Raw genomic sequence first — 20,859 nt, 5'->3', positions numbered from 1 at the left:
GGAATTAACCTCTCAGTATATCAGGCCATATTTATCTACTGACCTATTTGTGGATGACTGATCTTTTCTGTTGGAATTCATGATAACCTTGAGACCGAAATTCATGATAACCCTAAGACTGTTCTAAGTCATTAACATTGCTGGCTCTGATAAAGTAAATGGAACATTGGCCAAGTAGGAGTAGCGCTGTTTTCTTTCTCCTGCATTTCGAAATTATCAATGTCACGGGATCGATGTCTAAGAAATACTTTCCAGATGGCATTGTTTTTGTTTACTGAACTCTATTTTACAGTGGAAGTCTTTGAAAGAATATGGGCCTTCCCAATAGTTTTGGATGACCTTTAATTCCTCCCTGTTCCTCGTTTAGGCTGGTTAGAGAGGATTTTGTTTTGTTTTTAAGATAAGTGTGACTGTTTGCATATAAATCTGTTGTCACATTTTATGTGTATGTTCAAAAAACTTGGTTTTTCCAAAAGTTTGATAAAGCCTTTTTAATTCTCATTTTCTACCTTGGTAGAATTTTACTTCTTATAAAACTTGAAGGAAAATCGAACATCTTTTTCTACAGTTTTCAAAAGTATCAGGTTATTCCTGTAACCAGTACCCTAATCTTCCTTCCCCCTGCCCAACTCTGCCAAAAAAAAAGATCCACAAAATTGGAACTACAAAGGTGATAAGGGACATCACACTTAAGATTTCTCATGTCATCCTCATAGAAGGGACCTTTGTGAAGGAACCTAGTCATAAAAACTGAGAGCACTTCGAAAACAACACAGTTTTCCTGTAACCTGCAAGAGAAGTTTGAATAAACTACAGCCCATGGCAGGAAAACTAAAGAGTGTCTGAATGTTCAACGTTAGGAATGGGCTGGGAAGAAAATCGCAGTAACAAGAGAACTGGATGTGGCGTTAATTACACGAAGGTATATAACTCTTCCATCCAATGTGCCTTATTGGCAGTCTTGGTTTTCAGCATCCTTCTCTGTTCCCAACAGTAAGTAAATTCTGTGACTTTATTAATTGTATGCACACAGAGCAATATCTACAACTACATTATGGATGCTGCAAATGAGGTTACTTTCTTTGGCAGAGATAGTCTAGATGAATTCCTGATTGCAAAGCAAGAAATAGAGGTGTTTTTTTGTTTTTTGCTCTTTTTTTGGCTTTTAACTGGTATTAATTACTTGAATTTTATAGTATCTTAAAGCTTGATACTTTTTGGCCTCATTTAGTTTTGAAAAGAGTCATTTTAAAACCAATTTGTTAATCTGGCAGAATGTATTAAAATGTCTTAAAGTTGATGTGTAATTTAATCTATTATCTTAAAGGGCAGTATAAGTTTTTAGATGGCTTTAATATCAGTTGCTCTCAGCAGAATTCAGTTTCTAAGTTGATATTTTAAAAGTTCAAACAAATGCTATTAAGTGAGATTGAAGTTTAAAAATAAGCAACAAGATGGGATTCAATAGTAAGTCATGAAAGCTACACTTGGAATATCTTTATTAAACACAGGTCTGGTCATGTCTTCCCTGATAGCTCAGTTGGTAAAGAATCCATCTGCAATGCAGGAAACCTGGGTTCGATCCCTGGGTTGGGAAGATGCCCTGGAAAAGGGAAAGGCTACCCACTCCAGTATTCTGGCCTGGAGAATTCCATGGACTGTATATAGTCCATGGGGTCACAAAGAATCAGACACAACTGAACCACTTTCACTGTTCTGGGACATGGGGTCTTTTGCCTTAGAGGTAAATTTCAAACTCATGTTTTTAAAATGTGTCTTTTTTTAATTGAAGGATAATCACTGTACAGAATTTTGTTGTTTTCTGTCAAACCTCAGCATGATTGAGCCATAGGTATACATATGTCCCCTCCCTTTTGAACCTCCCTCCCATCTCCCTCGCCATCCCACCCCTCGAGGTTGATACAGAGCCCCTGTCAAGCTCATTTTTTAGAATTAATTGATTTGCCTGCACCAGCTCGGCCTTGGTTGTGGCACATGGGACCCTCAGTCTTGGTTGCGGCGTGTGGAGTCTTTAGCTGTGACATGCGAACTCTCAGTTGCAGCATGTGGGATCTGGTTCCCTGACCAGGGATCAGTCCAAGCCCCCTGCATTGGGAGCTTGGAGTCTTAAGCACTGGACCACCAGGGAGATCCCTCAAACTCGTTTCTGACACGGTTGGCCTGTGCCAACCCTTCTCTGCTCTGTTTCCTTATCTCCATCTGCCACTCACGTTAAGCCTCTTCAGTTCCAGAATGCCCAGTGTTCCCCCTTGGCTAAGTCTCACGTGGATTGTCCCTGTCTGCTCTCTTCCTCCTCTTCTGCCTGCATGTGCCATCTTAAGTCTCTCTTTTCTTCTGGGCAGCCTGCCATGACCAAGCCGGGCTTAGACACCCCTCCCGTGTGCGCCTTGAGCACTGGGTGCTTCATATTAAAACGCTCCCTACAGTGTAGCTCCTGTCCCTTACATGTATACCCTCTGGGTTGTGAGCTCCTGGAGAACACGGACACCGGCTGTCCCCAGCACTTGACAACCTATCTGGTCCATAGTCGACTCGGAGTAAATGTTGGTGAAGTATTTAACTGCGTGAATTAGTATGAATAATGCCCCGACCTATGAACTTTATGGGCTCACCTCTTTTGTGCGCTCAGTCATGTCTGACTCTTTGCCACCCCATGGGCTGTAGCCCGCCAGGCTTCTCTGTCCATGGGATTTCCCAGGCAAGAGTACTGGAGCAGATTGCCATTTCCTTCTCCAGGGGATCTTCCCGGCCCAGGGATTGAACCTACGTCTCTTGCATCTCCTGCATTGGCAGGCAGATTCTTTACCACTAGCGGTCCCTTGGAAACCCTCTCTTTTTCAGTTGTAATTTCTAGTTCAGTGTAAGCATGTCTATAGCAGCATTCCCATTCCTGCTTTTTGGCCTTGATAGCTTTATATCACAATCACTGTTATATTTCATTCGGGTGTTAAAAGATAGCTCCTCATTCAGAAAAGATTAGAGACTCCTTTTTAGATCCCTGTTTATGCACACTTATGTCTAAGTGTCAATTCATGCCAAATTATCAGTGAAAAAACTATTAAAATTTTATATTAAGGCTGAACACTGGGAGTTGTTAATACGTAATGGGGTAGCTGATTTTAAAATAAACATATTTTTGGATACTAAATATTTTTAAAAAGCTTAGAATTGCTGTTAAAAAATGAGTCCAAGAAACATGATACCCAATTAGAAATATAATTACTCAAAAGTAATGTTTTCAGTTACTAGACAGATACAGATTTCTTTCTTTCAGCGTAAGTTATTGAGTGGCCTATATGCTATGCACTGATGTAGGCATTTGGGATCCATAACTGAACAGTGTGAAACTCCTGAATGCTTTAGTAATTAGAACAAAAAGGAGCTCAGAATGCACATACACATGTTTATGGATATACATAAAATACTGATTAATATGCTGTAGACAAGCCTGTTTCTGAAATCAGCAACAGATTTTAAGAATTATCATACTTAAAGTGAAACATTGAAGTTATTATGTGAAAGACTAAGTGATGGTAGGATTTGGGAGGAAAGGGGAATTGCGCCTTGAATTTTGTTAAATATAGTAAACAAATAAAATTGATCTTCAACAGTAATATGCTTGGCGTGTTATGGTAGGCTGTGTTATTGTTTAAAAGCCTTTGCTGTCTCTCCCTGGGGAAGCATTATACTCACTGACCTATTAGCATCATGCCTGGCCTTAGATTTGCTTTGGCTAATAAAATATGAGTGGAAATGATTTATGTTTACTTTTGAGCAGAAGCTTTGAGTCAGAACACAGTGTCCTCTATTCTTTTTTCCTCTGCTTTGACAATTCAGCAGATCTGAGTAGATGTTTCTCCATCACCCTAAGGCCTGAAATAAAGACGACATGTAGTTGGGACTTAGCCAACTCTTGTTTGATATGTAGCATGAGCAAGAAATAACCTTTTGTTGTTCAAACTGTTGAAATTCTATTACCGCAATGTAACCTGGCCTGATGGTTCTCAAGCTGGAGCATGCGCTGGAATCATGTGGAGGTTTTGTTAAAATACAGAATGCACAGGTTGTTGGACCCCACTCTTAAGACTTTCTGAACTCATGAGGACTGCAGTGGGAACCAAAATTTCAGTTTCTAACAAGTTATTATGATTGGATGCTGATGCTGTCCCAGGAGACCCACGCTTTGAGAATCACTGACCTAGCCTTTCCTGACTATGTGGTCGATCAGTTCATATTTCTAGATACTTTAATTACACAGTAAATGCTGCGGTTTTGTTGTTGTTGCTCGGTCACTAAGTGGTGTCCGACTCTTTGTGACCCCATTGACCGTAGCCCGCTAGGCTCCTCCGTCCATGGGATTCTCCAGGCAAGAATCCTGGGGTGGGTTCCCATTCCCTTCTCCAGGGATCTTCCCGAGCCAGGGATCGAACACGCGTCTCCTCCATTGGCAGGCGAATTCTTTACCACTAAGCCACCAAGGAAGCCCAAATGCTATAATAACAAGATGCAAACTGTTTCCCAGCATCATTATTGAAGACGTAAGCTCTATAAACTGCTTTTGATTTCTGAGATGTGGACACACAAAACGCCATGTGGAAACATAAGTTTTGTAGGATGGAATAGATAACTTTGGAAATTAGTATCACGTTGCTGTTGTTCAGTCACCCAGTTCTGTCCAACTCTTTGTGACCCCATGGGCTGCAGCACGCCAGACCTCCCTGTCCCTCACCATCTCCTAGAGTTTGCCCAAGTTCATGTCCATTGCATCAGTGATGCCATCCAGCCATCTCATCCTCTGATGCCGTCTTCTCCTTCTGCCCCAAATCTTTCCCAGCATCAGGGACTTTTCCAGTGAGTCGTCTGTTCACGTCAGATGACCAAAATACTGGAGCTTCATCACCGGTCCTTCCAACGAGTATTCAGTATTTCCCTTAAGATTGACTAGCTATCACATTCAGTTCAGTCGCTCAGTTGTGTCAGCTATCACATTACCAAGAGCCAAATAAAACCTGCCAAAAATATACAAAAAGCAAAGAAGTTTGAGAAAGAGTCACATACAATTGTGGGAGAAATTGTCATTCCTGTTGGACTTGGTAGCAATCCTCTTGAACAAGGAGGGTGGTTGGAGAATGGATTGCATGTGGAAGGACCAGGGTAACCAAGATGAGAGAGGTGAGAGAGTGTGAAATATATCTGAAAGTAACTGCTAATACAGTTTGCTGCTGAGAGACAGATAAGGGAGAAGTGATCTCATGAATCTCTTTCAGAAGTTCCATTTCTTATTTGGTGTGTGATAGAGAACACAACACAGCTTCGTTCCAGGCCTGTTTTTTGTACTCATGTTTGGAATTGAGGTGCTTTTGGAATTCAAGTTGCTAACGGTGGCAGATTTAATACCGATTGCGATTGTCCACAAAGTTTTGGAGAGACTTATGTAAAAAATCACTCTTGTGAAGAGGGAGGTAGATAAGAGAAGGCAGCAAAGAGTCCTGAACAAAGTCAGGCCAATCATGTTTCACGGGGAGGGTTTCGGTTCCTTGCTGTCCATGCTCTTCTGTCCCTTGTAAAGTCTTTGCATGATTTTAGTTGGGGGGATATTGCTCTCTCCTTCCATTCAGGTGATTTGTGATTTATCTCCTACAGCCCAGGATCTCTCATCTTCCCTGTGGTATTTCTTCTCCCCAGTGGGACCCCAGCAGGCACAGAGAGTGAGTTATGGGGATATAAACAGATTTCCTTGTGTGTGATGCTGTCTTAGACCAGAATCTGTCTGGGGGCAGATCATTTAATCTCCCCGGGCCTTGGTTTCTTGATCTTACAGTTCAACTCTCTTAGGTTAGTTTAGTTCCAATATTTCATTTTTCTAGTACCATTTATAGTCTAGCGGGATTCCAGTATTTTAACTTGCCCAATTTTTGTCATATGTAACACAAGTCCATCACCTTTGAGATGAATGAAATAAGCTGGAGTTTTTAAATGAAGGCTTTTCTTTTGGAGTTAGATACTCTGTAGTACTCAGTTAATCATAAAACTGTAGTTTTCTAAAAGCTTCCAAAATAGTGTTTTTGCTCCATTATTCAAAGATGCATATTTCATTTTAGATGTGAACTTTGATATTAAATATGCATAACTTCATGAAAAAGTATAGCCTAAATAGCTGCTAATTTTGTTCAGTGTGCAAACCAATTGCTATATTATTTTAATAACATAGATACTAATGTACATTTGAAAATATATTGATTCAGAGATCCTATATCATTGAAAATCTTTGTTTTAATCTTTTTCCCAACCATTATAGGAGGGAAAAAAGTGAAAATACTTGACAATCTTAAGGTCTTTAAAAAATAGTTTGGTTCAGTATTGTGGTTAGAATTTTTGTTTAATGTAAATAATTTTTGTCCTTAGTCATGCCATGCTTTTAAGAAACTTGGTAAGTTTTTCCTTGGATTTATGTAAAACACAATTTTGCTCCTAAATTTGGTTTTTGCCTATTGTTAATTTGGCAAGTGTAAACATGCCATTTCCTTAGGAATTGGAAACAGTTTAGGTCAATGGAAGTAAAATCTACTTCTTTTATACATATTTTAGTTTGATTAGCTGACTCATTGGAAAAGGCCCTGATGCTGGGAAAGATTGAGGGCAGGAGGAGAAGAGGACGACAGAGGATGAGATGGTTGGATGGCATCACCAACTCAATGGACAGTTGTTGTTCAGTTGTGTCCGACTCTTTGCAACCCCACAGATTGCAGCACGCCAGACATCCCTATCCTTCACCATCTCCCAGAGTTTACTCAAACTCATGTCCATAGAGTCAGTGATGCCATCCAACCATCTCATCCTCTGTCGTCCCCTTCTCCTCCTGCCTTCAATCTTCCCCAGCATCAGGGTCTTTTTCAGTGAGTTGTCTCTTCCCATCAGGTGGCCAAAGTATTGGAGCTTCAACTTCAGCATCAGTCCTTCTGTTGAATATTCAGGGTTGATTTCCTTTAGGATTGACTGGTTTGATCTCCTTGCAGTCCAATGGACATGAATTTGAGCAAACTCCAGGAGATACTGAAGGACAGGGAAACCTGGTGTGCTGCAGTCCATGCGGTCACACAGAGTTGGACAGGATTGAAATGAACAGAAACAAGTATTGTTATTACTAGTTCATTTTGAGAGGGAGATTCATCCTAATTAACATTTCTTTTAGAAACAGTCTGAAGGTGATTCTTGGTTTCTTCTTAAAGAAGGCCTGGAGCATGACCTTTCTTAGTTTAGATTTTAAAGGAAAAACAGTTCCAGCCTTTCCAAGTTTAAGGAGAAATATGATTCTATTGGAGTTGTTACTGTAATTTTGAATCCAAATGTTTCCAATTTATATTCAAGACATACTAGAAAAAAGTACACAATAATCATCTGGGGACTTACAATCACACTTGATTACCCATAACTGCTGCCTTGCTTCACCAACTTTCCTTAGGTTATTGAGAACAAAGCTAAGTACCAGTGTTCCATTCCATGTGAAATAAATGTACTGTAAAACATTTACCAAAATCAAAAATAATATTTTTAATGCAGTGGGGAAAATCACTTTTAAAGAAAGCAGTTAAAAATTGTTTGGAAGGTCTATGATGTATTCATGAACAAACAAAGTAATCTTCCACAAATTTCTTCATCTGTTGCGGTTCCAACTTAAGATTTTTGTGTATGAGCTTTCTTAAAGTAGGACCATAATATCAGCTATTTTGTTTTCACATATTAAGTGCCATATGTTGGCTGAAACCAAACTCTCTGAGTCTGTTTTATTCTTAAAATAATAGTAGACCTAGGAGGAAAAAACCTGTTGTGTATGTTTAAGCAAAGAAGTGTATTTTTCTCGGAACTCTCGGATCCCAGGTTCCGAGTAGTAAATTGAAATGATTGATTTAACCTGTTGGAGTGTACATGTGTAATTAAAACACTGAAGATTTTTTAAAAACAAAGCTAAAATAAAATCTTTAAATTAATCCCATCTCAATTTTTCTGATATTCTTATGATAAACAGATATCAATCAAAATCTATAGTTGTCGATCCAGTTTCAGCTACTAAATTATAGTTTCAGTTCAGTTCAGTCACTTAGTCATGTCCGACTCTGCGACCCCATGGACTGCAGCACACAGTCCTGTCCATCACCAACTCCCAGAGTTTACTCCAACTCATGTCCATTGAGTCGGTGATGCCATCCAACCATCTCATCCTCTGTCGTCCCCTTCTCCTCCTGCCTTCAATCTTTCCCAGCATCAGGGTCTTTTCAAGTGAGTCAGTTCTTCGCATCAGGTGGCCAAAGAATTGGAGTTTCAGCTTCAGCATCAGTCCTTCCAGTAAATATTCTGGACTGATTTCCTTTAGGATGGACTGGCTGAATCTCCTTGCAGTCCAAGGGACTCTCAAGAGTCTTCTCCAACACCACAGTTCAAAAGCATCAATTCTTCGGCGCTGAGCTTTCTTTATAGTCCAACTCTCACATGACTACTGGAAAAACCATAGCCTTGACTAGACGGACCTTTGTTGACAAAGTAATGTCTCTGCTTTTTAATATTCTGTCTAGGTTGGTCATAGCTTTTCTCCCAAGGAGCAAGCATCTTTTGATTTCATGGCTGCTGTCACCATCTGCAGTGATTTTGCAGCCCCCCAAAATAGTCTGTCTCTGTTTCCATTGTTTTCCTGATCTATTTGCCATGAAGTGATGGGGCCAGATGCTGTGATCTTAGTTTTCTGAATGTTTTGTTTTTTTGCACTCTTCTCTTTCACTTTCAACTTAGGATAGGTGTATTGGGACATAATCCCATCATAAGTGAAAGAAGAGCCCTGCTGCTTTTCTCAAATCAAACAATTTAAGGAGATAAAATGCAGGACTAAAGAAATTTGAAGCTGAACTCATAAAGTCGAAATAAAGTAATCAAGCAATTGTGTCAGAACTTTTAGTTAAGATTATTTTCATTTATTTGACAAAGATACATATAACTTTGCAGATGCCTTTTTTAATGATATGAGATAGTATATAATTTATTTTTGCATTGCTCAAATGGTCTGCAGCACAGTCTCTTCTGTATGTTAGATGCCTGGTAAATGTTGAGTGAATAAAAATAGATGCTAGAATGTTTAACCAATTTGTGAGTTTCCTTGTAACCAATTCAGTGAGTGAAAAAAGGACAAAAGAACTCTGACATGATACTTACTCAGCGTTTCTTTTTTTGTCATCGTAGTCCCTTAGTTATCCATGTTCTTTGGGATCATAATTTCAGAAAATTCTATCTACATCATTTGTTTTAGTTATTAATTTTATGCCTTCTAGCAAAACTTCTATGGCAGTATTAATTAGTGAAGTTGACTGACTTTCACATTCTCTGCCAAGGTGTTGGTGAAATAGAGATGAATAACTTTTACAGTGTTATCCTAAATGTTCAGATACTGATGTTTTTAATTAAATAAACTATACAAATAATATATAAATGTATACTTATAGAAAATTTAAATGATACATGAATATAGAGAGTAAAAAGTTACATTCTTCCTTCATGTCTTTTAACCCATGCCCTGGAAGAGGAAATGGCAACCCACTCCAGTATTCTTGCATGGAAAAAAGTCCCATGGACGGCAGAGCCTGGCAGGCTACAGTCCATGGGGTCGCAAAGCGTTGGACACAGCTGAGCGACTAAATGGGCACTTCAATAGGTAGACTGCTAGTAACTGTTTGGGGTGTATACTTTTGATCACTTTCTATAACATACTATATGTATACAAAAAACAGCATTTTATGTTTTATCATTGATAATATTTTAGCATTGATGCTTAATATATCAAAAATGTAACCTTTTATCATTAGATTATAGAATTGCTTCTTTTACTTAGCAGTGTTTCTTACAGGTCTTTCTATAGCATATATATTTATGGCAGTAGTTGGTCTTGTAATCTCACAGTTAAAAAAAGAGAAGGTGTCTTTCAACCTTTGCAGGAGTAAGTTCCGTGTATAAATTTTATAAGCAGTAAGCAAATGTAATATTAGTAGCAACCAGTAATCTCAAAATACATTCAGGGATTTGTATGTATGTTTTATTTTTTTTTAAATTCTTGATGGCAAAATCATTATTTATAAATGATTTGGAATAAGTCATTTATTTTCCATCATTATTTTAAATAATAATAGTAGCAGTAAATAAAATGGTAATAAGTGATAAAACTTCCAAATTGGAAGTCATTTAAGGAAGCCATTATGGCAGTCTTTTACATCCAGCCCTATTTTAGAAGGCGACGAGATGGAGCCCTTCAGCGATTTGCTGTAGGTTGACAGGCAAATTATGACTAGTTTCTGTTCCACTGCATCATGCACTGCCTTAGAAATATTTAAAAGGAGATTTATAAAAGTATATCTTTTATGTCTGTTATATCTAACCAAATAAATGAAAACTGACTAGACAAAAAATTGTAGGAGTCAAAATAGTTCTCAGTGTTTTCAGGTTACTAGAAAGCACACCATGAAGCAGCACATTTACGTGGCCAGATTCTATGCTGGTGCCCAGTGTCAGGGTGTTCTTAGAGATTTTATAACTTCGGGAATAATAGGAACATGAATATCACCTATCATTAAAAGTCTCATGTTAGTGATACTTACTTAGGGGAACTTAATGCAGTTTAACTAAAACTTATTTAGAATTAATATTTTGCATGCCTATGAATTTGTTTTTAAAAGAAAATGTGCAAGAAAATGATTGTGAAATCACATCAGAGCTAGAAATTCTTCCAAAAATGGTTTACTAGTGACCTCTGCTGGTCCAATGTTGTAATGAAGTATATTTCGTATCTCAAAAAAGTATATCCCAGATATCATGAGACATTTCCAGTAACTCATGGAAGGAATTTCATGGAAGTTAAGAATGAAATAAATAGTCTTTCTGGGCAGAGCTGTTTCTTTGACCAACACTTGCATTTCTAATCAAAAAAAATTGTCTTTGTGGCTTCCCTCCTATTACTGTTTGACCAAAAGTAGTGTTCTAATACAATAACATCAAACTTAATTCTTTCTTATATGTAGTATGCAATTCCAACCTGACCCTCTATGATTAGTTGTTCATCAGCTAAGTTGTTTGATATAATGCTGCAAATTCTTTTCACCTCTTTGTCTCCTGGCTTTGTTTTATATCATAGGTAGCATAGAACCTTGCAGTTGTAGAGATTTAGTAACTGTAGATTCAGTTATTTATGCCATTTGCACAGACTAACTTTAATAGGAGAATTTGTGTATACATGAGTTAAATGCATTCTTTTTATGCCCGTTCAAAAAATGAAAAAAATTAGAATGACTTTGTATTAAAGAATGATTTTATTAGCAAAATGAAGTTTTGTTTTTCTTTTATGGAAGAGATTTTCTGCATTACAAGTTATGGAGGAATAAAAAATGCTCATTTTCTTATTTTCTTTATTGACACTTAATTCCTAGATGAGACTTCTCCTTTGAACCCAAATCTGCATACCCAGCTGCTTGCTTCCCTAACATTTCCATTTACAGCTCACAGGCATCTCAAACTTAACGCATCTGATACAGAGCTTTGATTTTTCTCCTCAAAACCCGTTTTCTCTAACAGTCTTTCTCCCTTCTGTAAATAGATATTTTATCCTTCCATTCACTCAAACCAAAAATATTTTAATAATTTGTAAATTCTCTATCATACCCCACATTCATTCAAACCTTCAAGAAATTCTGCCCACTCTGCCTTGAAACGCATTCGGAGTCATTCCCGTCCACGTCTGCCGCTGCAGTCTGGTCCAGCCGCAGGCACCTTTCTCCTCCTAATTAGGCCCTGTGACTCTACCCTTCCCTCCGGTAGTCTGTTTCCAACCAGCAGCCAATCTGTTATCTTAGAATTTAAGACAGCTCTTTCCACTCCTCTGCTGGAAACCTCCCGGAGTCCTTGCCACGCCTGCCGCGCCTGCGGGAACTGCAGACCACTCGCCCCCTCGTTTCCTGCTGCTGGTACCGCGGCCTCATCTCCAGCTGCCCCTGGCTGTTCTCCTAACATGCCACATAGCGTCCTGTCCTCTTCCTTCAAACTGAAATGCCCTTCCCTCAATTCAGTCAGGTTTCTGATCAAATTACCAAACTCCACCTCTCAGAGAGGCCCTTCCTGGCCACAGTTCTCCAGGAAGGAATACTGGAGTGGGCAGACATTCCCTCTTCCAGGGGATCGGCTAGGGATCGAACCCAGGTCTCTCTCCTGCCTTGCAGGCGGATTCTTCACCTTCTGAGGCACCAGGGAAGCCTACTCCCTGATCACACTAGATTAAAAACAAACACAAAAGGCCCAGGCTGACACTGTTTCTCCCCTTTTCATGCTTTGCTTTTTGCCATCGTAGTTATCACCACATGACTGACTTAGTTTCTTTAATCCTCTCTCTCCCCCATCTAAGATGTCAGTGGTAGGAAAGCAGACACCTGTGTTGTCCACAGTTAAATCCTTAAAACCTAAACCAGAGCTTGCACATAGTAGGCATTATAGTAGTATTTGTGGAATAAATCAACCAGCCTTAATATCTGAATGAAGAATGTGATTTGATTTACATTATAATAACCAGACCCATCTAATAGTGAGGTGCCTTTCTTTTAATGGGATCTCTTTTGTATAAATCATACTTTTTGCATTTAACACAGATTTCTGTAGTGTCTCATAGTTAGGTTAGGGCTCAGACGATACTTTTGATGTCAGAATGCAGGCCAGTATTGCTGTTTTAAACATTCTTTTTCTGGGAATAATTACTTTTTTGTCCTTTTGACATAGACATCTGACCCTCAATTACATTAAGAGACCTTATACACATGAATGGAAAGAAGAATAGCCCCTTTTGAATCCATGCTAAGACTTTATCAATATGAAGTGCTTCCCACAGGGTTCTGCTGAAAGAACCAAACTTCCATCATAATGAAATTGCAAATTCATTTGTGGATGCCCTTTTATATTTGAAAGCTACTTTTTGATGTTTGGTCTGCAGTTAGATTTATTGTTTAAGGTCACAAATAATGCAATCCTGACTAGACCAAGTTGTCAGAATCCTTTATTTAGCACTGCGCAAAGACAAATGGCTATCCTTTAACAATAACATACCAACACCAAAATTTGTTCCCAGTTGTACACAATCTTTTAATCAATCTGTTGCTCTCTGTTTTCCAGTCAGTAGGCTCCCAGCCTACCCCCTCACCACCCCATCTATCTAGAAATTACTCAATTATGGGTTTTAAATTACTGAGAAACACTTTCTTCAGATGAAAACAGATAACTGGAAGAATTTTAATGCTGTAATTTTCCCATGCACATTTTTAGCTTAACATATGAATTATTTTGCCTTTACCCTCATTCTGTACAGGGTAGATAATTACGTAGTATGTTAGCTAAATTCTCTGGTTACATTCTCACTGTTAACATGACCACAAAGTGGATTATAGTGCTTAATTGAATTCTTAATTCTTTAAAACATCTCAGTGCACATGGATTAAGTTTTTTTCCCTGAGATTCTATAATGTCCTCCAATAAAAATGTATATTTAAAAATTTCGAGACCAATTTCTTTTATTTTTGTTCATTTCCTTTGTGACCTTTCATATAAAAGACATACAGATAGAATTGCCTAATTAGATTTAAGGCTATGCTTTTTGTCTGCAAATACCCAGTGTCCAACAGTAATATATGTTAGAGAATCATTATATGACCAATCTGTAGTTTCTCCAAGGAATTTTAATACCAGAACCACAAAGATTCGCTGGTAACTTGATGGTACCTACAGTGGAGCAGACCATTAAGACCAGTATAGTAAGGCCCCTATTTTAAAACCTTGTTTAAATGCTTTTTGCCAATCAGAGTCTTCCCTTCTCCCCCGCCTTTAATTGCCATGTAGCTTGAGTCTCCTCAATTAAAAGGAATATCCTGTTTTAGGAGGAGGTGTATGAGAAAACCTTGATTTTTAAGTCAGATGAATTCTGACTACTGTTTATTTTGTGACCTCTGGGAGATTGCCACATTTTGGGGGCCTCTGCACAGCCGTGACGTAGAGATACACCTGTTTATAGAACTATGATGTAATTGAAGGAGACGGCACATATAAAGGGTGCAAACAGTGCCCAGCAATAGTAAGCTGTCAATAATGTTTGCAGTCTTCCCTCTGCTCTCCTCCTCCGCCTGCCAGTCCTTGTGCTGCGCTATCTGTTCTGATTGGCCTTGCTCAGAAGTTAAAACTGTTGAACTAAACTTGAAGCCCTTTTGTACCTGCCAACTGTACATTGCTCTGCACTCACTGAATTAATAAGTAAAGAGGAGTCAGGACCCTGAGTTGACCTACATATAAAACACACCCAGCAGGCGTATGTGGCCTTTTTCTTCCCAACAAATTGCTCCCCCCAGTATTGGGTGGAATGAAAAATACTCCACTCACAGCCTTCCTTTTAAGTCCACGTGGATCCCGTAGAAGATGTACATTAAATCTCTCTTCAGCCTGCAAATCAGAGAATTGAGCTTTAAATTGTGTTAGTGTGACATGGGGAGGCATTATCATTTTAATCATTTTGTGTTAGGTGGCTTGCTTTACTGTTTGTTGTTCCTTTGGCCATTTGTACTGCTCAGATCACTGTCCTAAAAGAATTTCACCTTAACAGAAAATCATTTTCAGGAAAAATTTTAATAGCTATTTAATACCACTGCTTTATATTTCAAAATAAGTTATCATTTTATTACTGTAAATTTTTATTGTTTTAGGTGCAAAGATGGTTTGAAAGGATTTACATTCTCTGCACTTAGGTAAGTTACATCTTTTATATACCTTTATGTTAGAATGTGCAAGTTAGCTTTTTTTAAAAAAAATGTAATGTCATTGTACATAATTATTTATTTATGACTCCACTTTTAAGTTGCAAGTAATTTTAAAAGTTACAAAAATGGCTTTGTGGACATTTCACTAACAGAGTAATTTATTAATTTTCCTCCTAAAAATAAGTCATTCAGTCAACCACTATTTGGGGGGCCTATTGTGTGCCTTATACTCTAGGGTGTTTAAGAAGATTACAAGAACGCTCTGTTCAAAGAGCTTGGAAAGACAAAGCTACATGTGAACAATTACTGGAAAACTAAGTCCTTAATTGTGTGGCACCAGATTACGGGCTTCATTAGGGCAGGACTCATGCGTTATCAAACACATTTCGGATTATAAGCTTCACTAGAGTCACTGACCTTTTTACCTGGTAGATCATCTCTTATCACAGTAATTGACACATAGTCGATACTGTAAAGATGTTGGTTAGCATTGAATTTTATAGTTCACCAAGCATTTTCACATACATTAGGAAATTAAACTTTCTATATTATTGAATGAAATAGTTTTGGTTGTGGAAATTCTTTGGTAATAATAACTGAATCATGAAACACAGCAGTAATTTCTCTGTGTCATATGTTTCATTAAAGACCATGAAACTTATTAGAAAATATCTTTTTATTGTTGTTGCACTGACTGTATAGAATTCTTTGTTAAACTGAAAGTTGGTAACAAAATCAAAAGTTGGTTTTCCTAGAGAGAAAACTTTACCTTATTCCTGAATCTTTCCTTAGACTCCCAGAATCCTTGCGGTAACTCACAATGTGTCTGATATTTGTACGTGTTTTCTTCAAATCTGCTTATAATGAAGGACTGACTTGGACTATTTGCACTTAACATTTTCTCTGTATTATAGGAACGTATTCTGGAAAAATGATTGTTAACTCTTGCTAGTTCTGTCAGATAATAGTGGAAGTTATGGGAATAAAAGAGTCAAGGACAGAACCATGAGAGAAGAGCCAATGCAGAAATCTGAAAGTAGACGAAGTCTGATTCCTCATAGTTTAAAGCATAGTTAGTGTACAAAGCCTGGAGACTAAGAACCCAGGCATTAGAGTCAAATTATTGCAAGTTCAAATACTTACAGTTATTTTTGGCTGTAATTTGTATTTTGTGTTTTGGCTGTAATGACAAAGGATGCCTTTTTCGTGTTAACTGTCATGGAAATTATGGTACTACTTCATAGTGTTGCTCTGGGGGTTAAATGATATATTTGTACTCAGTGTTGTGCCTGTCATGTAGTCATAAATGCTCAGATTGAATACTATATTCATTCACTGTGTATTAACTAAGTATTGCGTGCCTGGCACTGTGCCAGGCCCTGGATATAATAGTAAGGAAGGGGTTCCCTGGGCCGTGAGAGCGCAAAGAAAGGAGGCTTGCAGCAGGGGCAGCATCTCCAAGGAGGTGAGCGCCACTTTGAGTGGTCAGTCCTGGCCAAAATAGCGAGTGTTACGAAAAGTGTGAGAGATGATATTGTATCTGTTTTAGCACAGTTTTGTCTTCTTAAAGAGCAGTAGTGCAGATCCTAAACTCTCCATCCACACTTGACCAAGCAGATACCAAGGAGGCGCGGCTGCCCCCTGGTGGCAAACAGTCTCATTGCATGCTCCTTACACTGGTAACTAGATGTTTTAAGTTTGTCCTAAGCAGATGGGTTGCACTTGTTCATAGGAAGCATTTTCTCAAACCTAAGAATATTTAAATTTTTCATAGCCCACATGTTCCAGAATTTTAGTGTAGTGTTATCAATCTCCTGTTTTATCTCTATTTTGTGATATTTTCTGAAAGTTCAGCAGGCACAGTTGACTAAGGAAAGCTTAGTTATTCTTCGCAAGAACAGCAACTCTTTTAGTGATGGTACAAAGAGCAGAGATGCAAACTCCAATAAAGGATACTGTGAGTGATATCTAACAGTTGGTAATGTTTTCTTTGTACTGTCTTTGGAAAAATATAGTCCAGTTCTCATGAGACAAGAATGATGTCTCTTCCTAGATATTAGATTTTTCCCAAGAGAAATAAGTAGATTAGAATAACATCAAATTTGAAATTTTCTGATGAAATAATGTGGGGAAGACACAGAGCAATAACACTGTGTGTTTCTCCTTCTGTAGTTCCCTCTGTTTCTTGTGTGTGTGTAGATGAGCATCTACTGTACTGTCGCTGTTTTGTGACTCACAGTGACATTATATATAAATTTAGAATAAAAAGTGAGAAATGCATTCAGTTGTAGCTGTCTGTAGCTGTCATTTTAGAGAAAAATTAGAAATTTTGTCATTAATTAGTAGACCCAAATTAATAGTTCATCTGCTTTTCTGTTTGAAAAGACTTTAAGGTGCATAATGCCTTAAAAAGGGCGGTGAGTTAAAAGTTAAAAGGTGCTTCATCCAAGTGCCATGCTGTATTTACTTGGTTAATTTGATTTTTAGATGCTGCATTGTTAAATAGCTGTTAACAGTTTCTGAGTATTCACATTTCAAAAGTCTATTCTTTTAAAGGATGATTAGATTTTATATAAGTTACAGAAAATATTATTTCAAATGATAAGGTTCTGTTCACAGTGTATTTGTGTATAAACGAAATCAGTTTATTTTCTCATTGATTTTTTTTTTTTTAGGTGAAAAAATGCCTCTCATTGTGTTCTTTTCTTTAGGTTCATTGTTGGGAAGGAAGAAATTCCCACACATTCTTATTCACCAGAGGCAGCATATGCAAAAGTGGAACAAAAGACTGAGAAACATGAGGAAAAACCAAGGGGAATGAATATAATTGCTCTAGTCAGGAAGCTTGTGGATTCAATGTGAGTTCTTTATCTTGATATTTTAGCACATTTTGTCAGTTTTATATGATATTTTTGCCATGCCAGAGTTTTCTTTTTGTTTTCTTTTCAAGTAATGAATTTTTTTTATACCAGAAACTGTGCATAGAGTTTTATAAAAAGGCACATGATGGCAAGAGAGTGTATTTATTATTTCTGGCAGGACTATAGACCATTATATGCCTTTAAAATAGATTTACATGAAATTGAAATACTTTCCTATTTCAAACTAAGCAGAGTTGCAGGAGGCTAGAATAGGGAACTTTAGGAAACAGGTTAATATTTGCTATGAACAAAGCTAGTGGAGGTGATGGAATTCCAGTTGAGCTATTTCAAATCCTAAAAGATGATGCTGTGAAAGTGCTGCATTCAATATGCCAGCAAATCTGGAAAATTCAGCAGTGGCCACAGGACTGGAAAAGGTCAGTTTTCATTCCAATACCAAAGAAAGGCAATGCCAAAGAATGTTCAAACTACCACACAGTTGCACTCATCTCACACGCTAGCAAAGTAATGCTCAAAAGTCTCCAAACCAGGCTTCAACAGTACATGAGCCATGAACTTCCAGATGTTCAAGCTTTATTTAGAAAATGTAGAGGAACCAGAGATCAAATTGCCAATGTCTGCTGGATCATCGAAAAAGCAAGAGAGTTCCAGAAAAACATCTACTTTTGCTTTGTTGACTATGCCAAAGCCTTTGACTGTGTGGATCACCACAAACTGTGGAAAATTCTTCAAGAGATGGGAATACCAGACCACCTGACAGAAGCCTGTGTGCAGGTCAGGAAGCAACAGTTAGAACTGGACATGGAACAACAGGCTGGTTCCAAATAGGAAAAGGAGTATGTCAAGGCTGTATATTGTCACCCTGCTCATTTAACTTACATCCAGAGTACATAATGCGAAATACTGGGCTGGAAGAAGCACAAGCTAGAATCAAGATTGCCGGGAGAAATATCAATAACCTCAGATATGCAGATAACACCACCCTTATGGCAGAAAGCGAAGAACTAAAGAGCCTCTTGATGAAAGTGAATGAGGAGAGTGAAAAAGTTGGCTTAAAACTCAACATTCAGAAAACTAAGATAATAGTATCCGGTCCCATCTCTTCATGGCAAATAGATGGGGAAGCAGTGGAAACAATGATAGACTTTATTTTTCTGGGCTCCAAAATCATTGCAGACGGTGACTGCAGCCATGAAATTAAAAGACGCTTGCTCCTTGGAAGAAAAGCTATGACCAACCTAGACAGAATATTAAAAAGCAGAGACATTACTTTGCCAACAAAGGTCCATCTAGTCAAAGCTATGGTTTTTCCATTAGTCATGTATGGATGTGAGAGTTGGACTATAAGAAAGCTGAGCACCGAAGAATTGATGCTTTTGAACTGTGGTGTTGGAGAAGACTCTTGAGAGTCCCTTGCACTACAAGGAGATCCAACCAGTCAATCCTAAAGGAAATCAGTCCTGACTATTCATTGGAAGGACTGATGCTGAAGCTGAAACTCCAGTACTTTGGCCACCTGATGCGAAGAACCAACTCATTGGAAAAGACCCTAATGCCGGGAAAGCTTGAAGACAGGAGGAGAAGGGGATGACGGAGGATGAGATGGTTGGATGGCATCACCAACTCAATGGATATGAGTTTGAGTAAGCTCTGGGGGTTGGTGGTGGACAGGGAAGCCTTGTGTGCTGCAGTCCATGGGGTGACAAAGAGTCGGACACGACTGAGTGACTAAGCTGAATCAAATGTGCCAAGTGTGGAAAGGAGAAGGAAAAGTTCTGAAAGATGTAGGTAGATATAGGAATAATAAGGAGCAAATCTTAGGTAAAGGATATGTTGCAAGAGTGGAAATTTTTAGAGCTTTGGAAATAAAATAAATCTTTAATTGTACATTATACAAAGAAATGTATATTTCAAACAAATATATCTTCAATTACATTTCAAATATTTAAGGTATTTTAGAAAATGCATTTAATGATTTAAAATTGGAATACCAGCCAATAAAAATAATCTTGTAGTGATGTTTTAGAAAGTGTAGAATGAGGAGGCAATATAGAAAGTTAGGGGATCAGTTACAGGACGCGGATGCCCTTTAAGAAATCTGAAGACCTGTGTTTGACTCATTTTGCCCCTCCTGGCCTTGGGACTCTGAACAAGTGATTTAGTCACTCCGTACTCCAAAGTCCTCACTGGTTAGCAGGAATTAATAACCTATGTTAAGGAGTATTGCTTGCATTAAGTGAAATAACGTAGGACTTTCTTCACATGCAGGGGCACAGATAGGTACTCAGAATTTTTATTGAATGTAAAGACTTTGTCTCCATTTTAGCATACACAGTGCAGGAAGGTAATAGGAAAGAAAGGGACAGTAGACGGCAGGAATATTTGTGGTAGTGAACTTAATTGTGATAGGGAACCCCGTTAATGGGAACCACATCAACAAGAGTCACAGGGGAATGCAGAGAATGTGTGATGTGGGTGGACGAAGCCTTGGCTATCAGAGCTGATCCGGTCATGGCAGAACTTGTCAGGGCAGCCTCAGTGAGTCTGCTGGTGTGAAAGCAGGTGCAAGATAATATAGAGGCAGAGCAGATCATATAGGAGATGGATGGTGCAGCACAGGGGAAGCCGTTTTAGTGAAAGGCTAGGAAAGAGTGAGTGACTCATTTATCGGATGTTAGTTCACTAACAAAGAGAGTTGAGCAGGCTCTGTAGTGCTGGTGGCCGTGCTGAGAGATGCCTTTGAAGAGGACACTTAGACGTGTCCACATACTGAGAAACTTGGAGAGTGATGGTTTACATAAGGCAGCCCTTCTCTGATTCACCCCTTTTCAGGCCCCTCGCTTTAATCACTCAGCAGCTTGGCGAGACCAGATACGCCATATCATCCTAACTACAGAAGGAATGAACGACGCCGTCGCTCTTGACTGGGACAGGCTCTATGCGCCCCAGCTGCAAGGCAGCATTGGATTTCGGAGAAGGTCTTGATAGTCAGTTTGCAGATGGAATTAGAGAGCCAGAACATCACTCTACAAGCTGTCGTTATAAGCAAGAAAGAGTTAATGTGTTCCAACCATGAAGATAATGAGTTAACTGTGGTCTGAAAGAGTTATAAAGACTGCTTATTTTGGGACATGAACTCTTTA

The 20,859-nt window shown here is 38.5% G+C and overlaps 1 protein-coding gene across 1 annotated transcript in view; it reads left to right on the top strand.

The window, feature by feature from the left end:
- Positions 1 to 20,859, top strand: part of TMEM135 (transmembrane protein 135) — a 249,725-nt gene that overhangs the window by 210,844 nt on the left and 18,022 nt on the right. The window contains exons 7-8 of the mRNA XM_043452729.1: positions 14,781 to 14,822; positions 17,546 to 17,692. Of these exons, the coding sequence (XP_043308664.1) occupies positions 14,781 to 14,822; positions 17,546 to 17,692 (189 nt within the window). The remainder of the gene's footprint in view (positions 1 to 14,780; positions 14,823 to 17,545; positions 17,693 to 20,859) is intronic.

Source organism: Cervus canadensis, chromosome 29 (genome assembly GCF_019320065.1).
Source record: "Cervus canadensis isolate Bull #8, Minnesota chromosome 29, ASM1932006v1, whole genome shotgun sequence".
Lineage (NCBI taxonomy): Eukaryota > Metazoa > Chordata > Mammalia > Artiodactyla > Cervidae > Cervus > Cervus canadensis.
The sequence above is the reverse complement of the archived record's forward strand: the minus strand, read 5'-3'. Positions and strand labels throughout refer to the sequence as shown.